The sequence below is a fragment of the Perissodus microlepis genome, chromosome 11 (assembly GCF_051167445.1).
Source record: "Perissodus microlepis isolate ML-2025 ecotype Zambia chromosome 11, ASM5116744v1, whole genome shotgun sequence".
Lineage (NCBI taxonomy): Eukaryota > Metazoa > Chordata > Actinopteri > Cichliformes > Cichlidae > Perissodus > Perissodus microlepis.
In genome coordinates, this window is record NC_140471.1 from 6337755 (window position 1) to 6351040 (window position 13286).

General features: G+C 39.7%; 1 protein-coding gene across 1 annotated transcript; it reads left to right on the forward strand.

The window, feature by feature from the left end:
• Nucleotides 1-5864: 5864 nt before the first annotated feature.
• Nucleotides 5865-13207, forward strand: LOC146377130 (acidic amino acid decarboxylase GADL1-like). The gene is made up of 15 exons (XM_084944751.1): nt 5865-5914; nt 7349-7527; nt 8684-8810; nt 9538-9628; nt 9747-9856; nt 9980-10095; nt 10687-10766; nt 10880-10934; nt 11028-11144; nt 11239-11303; nt 11643-11724; nt 11972-12171; nt 12425-12476; nt 12579-12668; nt 12869-13207. Exons 1-15 carry the CDS (start codon nt 5896-5898, stop codon nt 13040-13042), a joined length of 1557 nt encoding a protein of 518 aa, XP_084800877.1. The 5' UTR covers nt 5865-5895; the 3' UTR covers nt 13043-13207.
• Nucleotides 13208-13286: the final 79 nt, after the last annotated feature.

The following is a 13286-nucleotide window of genomic DNA, read 5'->3' on the forward strand; positions in this document are numbered from 1 at the left end:
TTCCTCTTTAAACAAATTTACAGTGGGTGAAATCTAATGACTTACTTAAACTTCATTAAGGCTTAATTTTAGGAACATAAGCACGCTGATATACAGGTGGATGCCTGCTATAGCCAGCAGTTGTCTTCTAGGCTTTAACTATATTATTTTGAGACACTTATGATGATGGTGATGCAAATGGATTGTGTGACAGATAGAAAGGTTTGTGCTCCAGTTTTAGTGAGTAAAATTCTACCCTTTAATCTGTCTATTGCTCAGCATAACTAGCAACTAGCTGTGCTTTTGTGATGTACCCAGATCTGTGGATACACCTCGTTATCCAAGATTGCCAATGAAACTCCACCCTCTTAGTCAAAGCTTGTCACCTGTGGCTCTAAATACCAACATGGCAGTGATCAAACACTGAAACCTTAAAATGCGTTCCACCAGAGTCAATTAAAGGAGACATGTTCAAATTCCTATTTATACCATTACACAGCACAGAGGTTGCTCACAGGATAATCCTGTAGGAGTAAGCTGAGAAAAACAACTCAAATAATTATTAACACTAGCTTCTAGACAAAAAATGACAACGTTTAAATGTGAACTTGTGGGACGCCTTAGCCCCTAGCTTACTTGAGTCCCTGTGAAGGTGGTAGTCTAGAGAGTGGCTTCACAGTGGCTAGTTCATGAGTCTGTCTCGGTGAGAAAGCTGGTTTACCCGACTGGCACATATGCACATATGTGCCAGCTTAACCAGTACATATGACCTGCACATATGACCTGCAGTCATAATTCTAAGTAAAAGCAAGGAAGTATTATAACCTTAATGATGTGCAAGTAATAACAGAAAGTAGCAATAAACATAGCAGTAAACCATTGTAATGTGGATACAAGATACTCATAAGACAGTTTAGATACAAAGAAAACAGAAACAAATGTAAGGCAACTTTAATAAAGATATGAAGAAGAAGTGCAAAGGGATACAGGGAAACGCAGAAAGAGAAAATGACGGAAAAAGTCCAAAAAGGCCCATAAAAAAAAAACAAGATAGACAATCAACCGTGAAGAGCATGTATAACTACAAGAAAGAAGGTCACACGGACCTTAAAGTAAATAGTGGAAAGTTTGCGCCTGTTTGTCGTTGCCTTTTCACTAAAATGTTCACAGAAATCATAACATGTGAAACCACAAGAGGATAAGTGTAACCGGTGTGTTCTTGCGTTGTGTCTGACAAAGAAAGGTAAAAGAAAGAAAGACCTCCAAGTAAATAACTTGCCGCTCCAGCTCCTCTCCCACAGGAAAAGGGCTGCATTTATTTTTACATTAAACATAAAGGATGAACTTACATGGAACATATTTGACATAAGATAAAAAAAAAAAAACACCAACACAAAATCCGACATACCTGACAAAGAAAGGTAAAAGAAAGAAAGACCTCCAAATAAATAACTTGCTCGCTCCAGCTCCTACGACCAAATACAAACAGTGGGGAAGAGGGTTAGCTCAACCCATCACAGCTTCCAAGCTAGCCAGAATTATATATTCATGCTAGCATTAATGGCCCCTAAAACACATTTGTGGCACACACATACTACACATTTCTAGCATCTAACAAAAACAGGCACAATGATGACAATAACTGAACTAAAATCACAATCAGAAACAGGGTGGATAAATATACATTATATGAGCATTTTACAGTGTTGGGAAAGAAATGACTCCAACCTCTCCTACAGGGGAATTGTAGAAAAGGGGAGAGGCCAAAGGGGTACACTGTATTTATACGGTTGCACCGAAGAAGAAGAAGAAGATGAAGAAGAAGAAGAAAAGATGAGGAGGGGCTCTAACTGATAATGGTCGTGTCCAAATTCATGGGCTGCATCCTCCTGAGGCCGCATTTGTAGACCGATTACGTCGCAGCGACGCGCCGAAGGCTGTCCAAATTTGTAGACTCCTCCGAATGCAGCCGACAAATGCGTCCTCCTTTTCCCCGAATTTGAAGGATGGGTCGGGTGTGTTCTTCGTGGCCTACCATATCCCAGAATTCATAGCGCGGCCCAGCCAAACTCCAGTTTCCAACAATGGCGGCCGCTACTAAGTTTTAAAATTACTCATACTAATCTTTCTGGGTCACAAAATGAACTTTTAACATATTTTCAGGCGAGAAAGTAGCTGTGTAAACATCAAATATCTGCTCGGTTTATCAAGATATTGCATATTTGCAAAAGTGCTTCGACGTTTTCGGAGACGTCTGCTACCCACCAGCTCAATAGCAAGCTGGGAGCTCGAGGGTTACTGATGCGGCCGAGAACGGCACAACTCCCGGCACATCATTTTCAGATCACCACGGACTTTCGCTGCTTTCCGGGTTAAACGTAATATATAAGTCACTTAGACAACCTAAAAATGTTATTGTTGGGCTTTTTTCAGTGTTTTGTTTGTTCGTGAGTAAATCAGTTTGGCTGAGATTAAAGTTATTAGATTAGATTAGATAAAATAAAACTTTATTAATCCCCCGGGTGGGTTCCTCCTTGGTTTTTACACAGCTGACTAAACGTCAAACAGAAAACTGATTAAACAGAAGTATGAGACAGTCGAGAATTTACACCAGTGTCCTGTTATATTTTAGATAGCAAGGAGCAGACGGCTGAGTTTCTTAAACTCCACCGAGACAGCGGTGACGCTAATCAGAAGGCTAGACCGTCCAATTTCACGGCCGTTTACTTCCGGCCCACCCGACCTTCTGAGGACCCGGCCCACGTAGACCGCGAAGGCTGGGTCCTCAGGAGGATGCAGCCCATGAATTTGGACACGACAAATGAATCCAGTCTTTAAGTGATGACCTGATGAATCCTGCTTCCGGGCCCAAAGTAGTCTGCATTTAATAAGGGTGTTGTGTTTTAATGCTTTGTATCTTGTTCTATTTCATCTCAACAAGCCCCTAAAAACAGTCAGTGATCACTGTTGGCTTCTCTCGGTTTTTATTACCACTAATCATTTTAAAGCTCAGTTTTTAAACCCTTATATGTAACTACAACCCAGCCCATGCAGCAGTATATTAATGACTAACCTCGTATTGTGGATGGATTATCTCTGTGGTTCTCCTGACTGACATTTGGTCTGTTTACAGCATCCTGCATTTGCCCCTAACCATTGGGAACCCTCACATTAACTTTTAACGAGTGGAAAAAAGTCCTCCGTTCGTTAGTGTTTGTCCTCCAGCTTTACTGTTTATGTTATGCTAACATAGCTTTGTCGCGCTAGCGATCATGTAGCACATCATTATATACCAGCTAGCCCAACTTCAGTAACCCTACCAGCGTCGCTGCTGTTTACTTTCCTGTCTTCATTTATGTTGGAAGTGATAGCAGAGCTGTACGTTTTAATTTTTTCATAAATCCCTCAGTCAGAACATGGTATATTATATTTAGATGGAAGCTGGCGAGCTAACTCCCTGCTAACTTCTAACTCCGTTAAATGTCATAAATTCCGTTTTCATGGATGCCTGGATGTTAAATTTAATTGTTACACCTGGTAGAGCAGCCACACTGATCATTTTGTTACAGATGAAAGAATTTAGACAGTTTTTCAACTCTCAGTAATGCTGCAATGATCATTTGACTTAGGGACCTGCAGCGGAGTTTGGGCCCAGACATGGCTAATGATGTCAGACTTAAAGACCGGACATAACTACAGGCTTGGAGGTCCTAACAGTCATGAAGACAAAGAGAAGTGCAAAACGAAAAAAGATGAAAAATAGATGAGACTGCAGCCAACAAAGTGGCAAAACAGCTGTGGACACTTTTTTAACAGGATCAATGTGTTTGGAAACATTTTTTAACCCTCTCAAGGCAGGCGTTGCAGATTTGCAACAGTTAAAAACTAACAACCTGATTACCCCACGTACATATTTTATGAGTTTTTTTTACTCAGAAGTACCACTGCAGGACTTGGTTGTGCATTAGCAACAAAAAGTTTAATTTGAGCCTGAGAGGGTTAAAAAGTAAATGGCATTTTACATTTTTGCATGAGCTCCCAGGACTACAATTAATAGTTAATGATAAATCAATCTTTTCCATTTAAAACCTTGTCTCTGGATTGCGTTAAGGGATATTGATGCCGCTTATTTCTTATCTTATCTCTAAGATGAAGGCTCCAGTTTCTAAGAAGCCCCTCCTTCTCTCTAGGAAGGCAATAAATCAGTAGCAGAGGATTCAGGATGGTTGTGGGTCTGCAGCAGCATAAACCTGTTACAGTGCTGTACTAAAGCTGCAGGGCTTTATTGCTCAACTGCTCCACGTTGCATGTAGGTTCAATAATGGGTAAGGGTTACAAACTGTATGAACTTTATCATTCTTTAATGATTTTTTTCCGAAATCAGCTGTCTGATAAAGGCAAGAGGTTAAAGGGAAAAAAACTGCTGCTGGACTTTTGCTATGCATGGATCCAACTCCATGTATGCCCGGCAGGATATAATGCTAAGTAACAGACTAATAAAATACTAGAATGCTGCTCACCAAAACTCCCATTAAAAATGATCCAAAAGGCGCTAACGTCACAGACATGGTTGAGACGTCCACATCAGTGACTTGATTTAGAAGGAGTGAAACACCATGGGTTACAACTGCCTGTGCTAGAAGACCTGTCAATGAAAGGAGCCGCACGCTTAACTGAAGGCCTTATCAGTATAACCCTGTGATGATTTCTTTTCACCCACCATACAGTTTCTATGAAGGAGAGGTTGTCCATACAGGATACCACGCTGTAAACGTGCTGTTTAATGCTGTAAAGTTGGCCATTGTGTGAGTCCACAGGGACTGACTCATTGGAGCAATCCTCAACTGGCAGCTTGAGGAAGTGCAGTTTTTGGCTTCATTTGTCAACCTAGTTGAAGCGAATGCATTCTGTAACTGTCATTATCATCCTAGTTATAATCATCGCTGTTTTTGCCACTTCTGAGCATCCTTGTAATGCACACGCCACCTTGGCCAGAAATCTGTTTTCATTATATTTTAAGCTAAAGATTACTTGGAGTCCTTTTCCAACACACACAAAAAATACTCCTTCTTTTGTGCACGTCATTTTGCTTTTTTTGCTGTTGCTAATTGGTGAAGCTCATTTAATGAGGACATGCATTTAATTATGTCCTCAGGCTTACACGTGCAGTGTTTCTTCCATGGTTACATGTCCTCGGTTACCGCAGGTACACATCCAGCAACAGTGATGACACTAGTGAAGTATTTTTTGTGTGCAGCTGGTGCTTTATCCAGATACTCAAGGAACTGTCGTGGACCTTCCTGTGAGTGGAAAAATTAAAGTAAAAGCCAGTGAGTCAAAATGTGGCACCTTGTACACTGTCAGTATGTGATGAGGTGGTTGTATTCTCTATGCTTTTTTTTTTATTTTTAGCTATCAATAAAATATACCACATAACCGAAATTGAGAGATTCTGTAACTTTCCACAGTAAGGGCAGTTTCAGTAATTTTCCACAACAGGGGTAAAAGGACAATGTTCAGTCCAGCAGTTTGGTGGTGCTCAGCTGCATGCAGCTACCTAAACGTTTGTTGCACAACCTTGAGATCAATTGCACTTCTCTTTGATGCGCTTTTGCACGTCTATTTCTATAACTGTACAGCTGCATTGTGCAGGGTTTCTTTTTTTAACCTCCAATCAAAGAACAGTAAGGTACAGTAAAAACATAAGTCAGCATAACTATCAGTGGTATTAGCTGGTAACTTTGTGTAGTGGTGCAGATGTCACTGATTGCTGTGCATCCAAACCCAGATCTGGGAAATTCCATGACATCAGAAGAGTCCGTCCTTCTGTGTATAAATAGGACGGCTTAGTGGTAATGTGCAATAAAGAAGAGGCACAAAATAAGGCAGCATCACAGCTGGGAAATTTCATCAAATATGGAGAGACACATTAATGGTAAGACTTTTTCAGTGGAACTTTTAGTTTAGTTTGCAAAAGATCACTTATAACACTTATGTTATATGGACTTCACTTAGCACAAACTATCACATGCTGCATCTTTTTAGGCGCAATAAATTATATTCTTTCATAAATGTAATGCTCTGATATGTTTAAAGTCATTTTGTATTTTTATTCTTTATATTTTATTCATGCACAGTAGAAATCAATCAGTATTCCTGCAAGAATAACAACTAAAAATGATGTTTTGAGCTTGATAACCTCATCAAATTTTAGAACAACACTCAGAGGGAAGGAAAAACATTTTAAAAAGTAAAAAAGGATTTTGAATTCTTTAACTCAGTTCCTCAGAAAGCCTTCCACACATCTAAACTTGTCGCTTTAAAGACCTTTAAATGTTCTATTTGTTATCTCTCTGCACTGCTCTGTATCTGCTGGAAATAGCCCGGCCTTGAGACAACGCTAAAAGGAAAAAAACTGAATTTGAAATTGTTCTTTTCAAAATGAAAAGTAACATTTGTCTTTAATTGAATTCCTGGAATGAAGTTCAAAAGATAAGCAGCAGTTTGTTTTGAGGGTGACTGAGTTCATTTAGTCCTACAATTTGGACTGTTGCCATAACTGACAAGGCCAGAGGTCAGTCAGCTCAGAGGTCAGGTGACAACTTGGACAATCATGCCAGAAGAGTGCAAGAAAGATATGACAAGACATGAGAGGGCATAGCACAGTGAGATTTTAAAGTTACACTTACACAGGGAAAAGGTAACGTAAAGTACAGTTAAGTGGCAGGTGACGCTTGAGCACAGGGTTAGTTCAAGCAATCCGCAGAGTCAGGAAGGGCTGCAATCAGCCTATCAGCTCATCTCAGTGCCAGCCCACATTATCTGATGACTCGGCTGATATGTTATGTGCATCCTATTGGCAAATTAGATATGGTGTGTGCTATTTATGCTGCTCCAACCTGCATGGAGTCGCTGCTGCCTCGACATGCTGCTTTGCAAACCCACCTCCCTCCACTGTTCCTTCTTTTCATGTTTTCTGTGCTCTCTCTGCCTTTTTGGTTCCCCACATGTGCATTTAGAAGGGCAGAGCAGATGGATCCTGGCAAATATGTGCATTTATGCAGTTGCTTAATTTTTTTATGATAATTATGCACCATTAAACTGGAAGTAACATTTGTGCAAAATCACAAATGTATAAAGCTGCCATCACATGAAAGCTGTTTCTTTCATTCATGATCTTAATGCCTCGAAATGAATTTGAAGTGAATCAAGAAATCATTGGAATCAGAGGAAAAATTAAGAAACTAGAAGCAGGACTGGGTAATGAAGTGACATGTGTTGTTCCTTTCTTTTATTTTATGCAACAAGGGGACAAAAAAAATGTTGTCTGAGACAGAGTAAGGCCCATTTTTTTCTTTTTTCTTTTAAGGGGTGAAGTCCTGCGAAAGCCAGGCCCCTGTGGCACAACCTGAAAAATGTTCTCCAGCTGGCAGCTTTGATGTGAACAGCTCCACTGCAGATGAACAAATAGCAGAGTCCTTTATCAGACAAGCAATGGAAATCATTGTGGACGAGGCAGTGAAGAAGGCCACTAACGTCCAAGAGAAGGTAACGCATTGTTGTATTTATTTATTATTTGAAATCCAGGGTATTTAAAATGGATTTAAAACATGGAACTCCAACTACTTTCTTTGAAAGTACAGTGCAATTATGTTTACCTATAAATATTTAAAAGTTGGCACTTTAGAATAAGGGGATAACAAGTTTGTTTTTTACAAGAAACAGTTATAGTGTAAGTAATTTTACATGGATGGATGGCAGCACGGTGGCGTGGTGATTAGCACTGTTGCCTCACAGCAAACATTTGAATTTCAAAAGGAGTTTACAGGAAAGTGCAGCGTACTTACAATGCATGATGTTTTTCCAAAAAATTACCAAGAAATTAGCTTGGCAGTACTTAAAACGATTATAATAATTTGTTACACTTGCTGTAACACACCTGAAGTTATGCAAGACTTAAAATTACACATGCACCACCTAAAATTAATTATGACTATTTAAAGACTACATACACTTACTTACAGTTTAAATATTCTTTGTTTCATGTAGAAACCTGACATATTTATTATAGTGTACCTACATTTAAGTATTTGTGAATTTGTATGAAAATATAATTACATTTTAATTTCAAAGAATATTCATTCAAATTCCATTTAATTGCAGGGGATTATAAAATCCTTGATTATTTTATCTTACACCGTGCTTTGGCACAGCCCTTAAGTTTGAGCTGTATTAGCTTGTTTTTGTTTACTTGTTAAACCATTTATATTATAGACCAACTTACCTGTGATTGGCTGGCCCTCCCTAACAAAGGTTGGTGTTCTCACATTTTAAAGACATCGACCCGTCATACAGAACAAAGACAAAGCTGTGAGCTGACACTGTAGTTATATTTAATATAAACATCCATCATTGTAACAGTATGCAAATGACCAACAATAAGGAAAAGCACTGGTTAGTGGTTGCATTTAAAAATCAGCAGCATTTAAAAAACAGTAACAACAGAACTGAATCTTAAAGTTATAATTATATTATTTGTTTCTGTCTAAAGTAATCAAATTATATGTATATATATGTATATTTAATTTATATTTAACATGCTTTTTTTTAGTTTTGTCTCTTTAGATGGTGGATAGTGTAAAATATGCTTCAAGTATGGTTATTGGTTGACCGTGACAGTGACACCTCTGTGCCTGTTTTCCAGGTTTGTGAGTGGCACTCCCCCGAGCAGCTGAAGAAGCTGCTGGACCTCGAGCTGAGAGACAGAGGAGAGCCGGAGTCTGAGATCTTGCAGAGATGCAGAGATGCCATCAGATATAGTGTCAAGACCAGTGAGTGTTCATAACTTTCAGCGACTGCCTGCAGTATATAACGGTGTGTATTTATGTTATGTGCATTTTTAAGCACCTGCTTTGGAGGAAAAACAACTAACATGATGTGCCCAAACCAAAAAGAAACAAACCAAAACTCTTATTGTAAACTTAAACTGAACATAAATTTGAACTAAACATTTTCTTGCCTTTACAATTTGTCATACTGATTTCTAATGATGACAGCTTCACTTTTGGTGCTTCTTCTGTTTCCCACAAGCCATATGCCATGCAGTATATACCTGATTGTGTGATAATAAGCATCAGTGCTCAATGAAGCTCTAGCAATCTGTTCAATGCCCCAGTTTACAGGACATGAAAAAGCACAATCAGTCAGTAACTGAAGACAAAATGAATATCTCTGGGCTCTACAGACAGATTTGATGTAAGCTGTCTATATGCAATGCTCTTGGATTTAAAATTTAAGAGGAGAAAGTGTTAAGATCTGACAAATTTGACGACTTCCCAAATTTCAAGATCAGAGGAGCCTCTAAGTAAGTCTCCTGACAGCCAGATACATAATTGTTCATCGATTTTCTTGCATACTGAGTGACTGTGACACAAATTTTCATTGCACCAATATGAAGTGTATGATTCAGCACAAATGTTATCAAATTAAAAGGAAAGCCACACTAATAGTTAGTATATGATGCTAGCTGTGTACTGTATTTCTGTCCCATCTCTGTAGGTCATCCCCGTTTCTTCAATCAGCTGTATGCAGGGATGGAGCCCTACTCTATGGTGGCAAGCTTCATTGCTGAAGCAGTCAAAACCAATCTGTGAGTCATACAACTTACTGTAAACCTGTAAGTCACACATGGAAATATTTATGCTGTCCACTGCTCTGTCAGGAACTACACTACACATTAAATCATACACACATGTGGTTTCCGTCAGGTACACATATGAGGTGGCTCCAGTGTTTACCTTAATGGAGGATGCTGTGCTCAGGAAGATGATCAAGGTGATTGGCTGGGAAGAAGGAGGTGATGGAATCTTTAACCCAGGTACACTCAACACGGCCCCTTTATACTTGTGTGTCCAACTGGACATCAATAAATGGGATGTTTGAAATCAAGAAAGATCTTTATCTTAACAAGTAAAGTCATCTTGGGACAATTACCTTTCAGGTGGCTCATTGTCCAACATATATGCTGTGAACTTGGCCAGGTACCGCTACTGCCCAGATTTTAAAGAGGTTGGCATGTTTTCTGCTCCGCGACTGGTCATATTAACGTCCCAGGAGGTAAGTGTGGATAAGAATTAGGGTAAGCCTAGAGTGATTTGGTGTTATTAGCTGGTTTTCCAGAAAAGATGTCACTGCCTGCATAAGATTCACTACAAACAAGCAATATAATAATACTCAGTATAACTTACCTCCAACACATAGATCACATAGATGACCACCCCTCCCTTAACCTGAACCTGGTTCTTTCTGAGGTTTCTTCCTGTTAAAAGGGAGTTTTTCTTTGCCTTGCTCATAGGGGGTCATATGATTGTTGGGGTTTTCTCTGAAATATTGTAGGGACTTTACCTTAGAATGTACATGTAAAGCACCTTGAAGCAACTATTTTGATTTGGTCCTTTAGAAATACAAATGAACTGAGATGAATGCACAAGTTTAATGCTGGAAAGCAGTGATACTGTAGCCTGTTTCATACAAATATTAACTGAAGCAAACGGTTTCCTTGCTTGATTCAAGATTAAAGAGTGATTCATTAGGAAACATTAAAATAAAACCCATGAGTTATCTGGAAGTATTTGGTGTGGTTGTGGAAGCCGGCAACCAGCACAGGCATGCATATTTACTGACAAACTCTTGCTTAATCTCTTTCAGTGTCATTACTCCATTTCCAAAGGAGCAGCTTTAATGGGGATCGGCACGAAGAATGTTTATACTGTCTCAACTGATGAGAGGTGCACTGTCTGTTTCACGCACTTTCCTTTTTTCTTTAAAATTCCTGATAATCTATGGATGCAGAGAGACAGAGTAGAGTGACTGAATTGAGGTTGTCTCGTGTCTTTTTCAGAGGAAGGATGATTCCCTCAGCCCTTGAGGAGAAAATAAAGTTGGCAAAAAGTGAGGTTAGTCAACCATCTTATTTTTCTGAGCTACCATACAAAGAGTCTTGAAATGGGAAATGAGCCAAAGGATAATATCTCATTCTGTGTGCACAGGGTGCAGTTCCCTTCATGGTAAACGCCACCGCAGGAACCACGGTGCTCGGAGCCTTCGATCCCATCGACGAAATTGCTGACATCTGTGAGGAGCACAACTTGTGGCTACATGTGGATGTGAGCTCATTATTTAATCAAGTCGTTCATTTAATCCCTCCTGTCGCTCAGCGTTGCTCATCAGTACTTTCCTCTTCTGTCTGTCTGTGCTCAGGCATGTTGGGGAGGAGCAGCTATCATGTCTAAGAAGCATAAACACTTGTTAAAGGGCATCCACAGGTAAACACTACGTACAAATCCCCCTAAACATACAATGTAGTAGCTGATTTTTTTCAGCGTGACACACAACTGCAACTCTCTGTATGTAGAAATACATTTTAATTTCTACAAGTAAGCATTGACATTTAATCGTGCAGATTTTTATTGTAGTCCCTATAATTTTATCTTGTGATTTTCATTCTTTATCAAAAGATCAAGACATACTATCTATACATCTGCAAACCAACTTTTCTGTTACTGGTAAATTTGGGCTTCAAAGAAGAACGTAAACTTGTAGAACTGCAGCCTACTGAGGTGGAATGTAACCTCGCTCTGTCATCTTTCATTTGTTTGATAAAGAGTTGACTCTGTTGCTTGGAACCCTCACAAGATGCTGATGGCCTCTCTGCAGTGCTCTGCTTTCCTGGTCAGAGACAAAACGGTGAGTCTGATAAGTCTGATAAGTCATATTTGCTGAATGAAAAAACGAATACCACCAGTAAAACCAGCAAGAGTGACAGCAATGTCACAATGGTCCACAATGATGTGCCACATCAACAGAATTGAGTCAGGTGTTCAGCTGGGACAGATGCCCTTCACATCCTCTATCCTGTGTTATCATTTCAGTATAATCGCAAGAGATGAAATTTCTTTTATCATGTTAAGTCTTCCTCACTCTGCTCCCTCAGAGTCTCCTGCAGCGCTGCCACTCTGCTCGGGCCTCCTATCTCTTCCAGCAGGACAAGTTCTACGATGTCAGCTATGACACAGGGGACAAGTCAGTGCAGTGCAGCAGGAAGCCAGACGCCTTCAAGTTCTGGCTCATGTGGAAGGCTTTGGGAAGCAGAGAGCTGGAGCAGAGGGTGGACAGAGCCCTCGCCATGGCAAGGTCAGTGTGGGCAAATAGAAATTATCAGTTGTCCTTCACAGTAAAGTTATATTTAACTTTAATGTTTACTGTCTCACAGCCATGACTGCTGATAACAAGTACAGTTTTCCCAGTTTCCTTAATGTAGAAGTCAGGTTAGGCAGTGCAACCACGTTTCATTGTAATATTAAAATTTCAGATCAGTCAAGAAGACATTTTGGTTTCTGTCTCTTTTTTAAACTGAACACTGAAACCTGACATGATGCAATTGTAGGTATCTTGCAGAGGAGATCAAGAAAAGAGAAGGATTCCGTCTTGTGCTGGAAGTACGTCCTTGCATATTCATTCATGATTTGAAACTAAACCCCTAAAGCTAACCTTCATTTCCATCTTTAAGGCAGTATTATTTAAACTGTTTTTCTCTGCAGCCTGAATTTGCAAACGTTTGCTTCTGGTACCTTCCGCCAAGCCTGAGGAACCTTCCCGAGAGTCCTGAGCTCTGGAAAAAGCTCCACACTGTAAGGAGTTTATCACTGCAGAGGGTTATTTTAATGTATTCTAATGCTGACATGAAGAGATTATTCAGTTTTAGTTTGGCAAATGCATGAATTCTATTGTGATAAACAAGAAAAGTGTGACCCTCTCACACACTGCTGCCGGCTTTTGGTACATTAATATGGAGTAAAAAGTCACTGCAGTTTCTACCCTGCTCCTCTAGGTGGCCCCAGTGGTGAAACAGCGAATGATGAAGACAGGCAGCATGATGACAGGCTACCAGCCTCTTGGAGAAAAAGCCAACTTCTTCAGGATGGTTGTGATCAGTCCTCAGGTCAGCAGGCAGGACCTGGACTTTGTCCTGGATGAGATCCATAATCTGGGAAAGGACTTGTGATTAATGATCAGGTATGCAAAGAGCCTTCCTATGGCACAGATGGATCTGTCAGGAATTTTCACAGCACTATCAGACGAGTGATGTAACTTAATAACAAAGATGTCTGATTATCTGTAAATATTTCATCTGTAAATACCAACCAGACAACTAAAATAAATGTCAGAATTCCACACGCTGTATAACATTTGTGTTTTGTTTTGTTTTTTCTAAATATATATTTGTCTTTCAGTAATGCCCATGTGTT

What these genes read in the sequence shown, in the direction of transcription:
- LOC146377130 (XM_084944751.1), top strand. An exon ending in TGATGGAATCTTTAACCCAG is followed by an intron (nt 9,857 to 9,979) that starts GTACACTCAACA and finishes ATTACCTTTCAG; the next exon opens with GTGGCTCATTGTCCAACATA. An exon ending in TCCTGGTCAGAGACAAAACG is followed by an intron (nt 11,725 to 11,971) that starts GTGAGTCTGATA and finishes CTGCTCCCTCAG; the next exon opens with AGTCTCCTGCAGCGCTGCCA.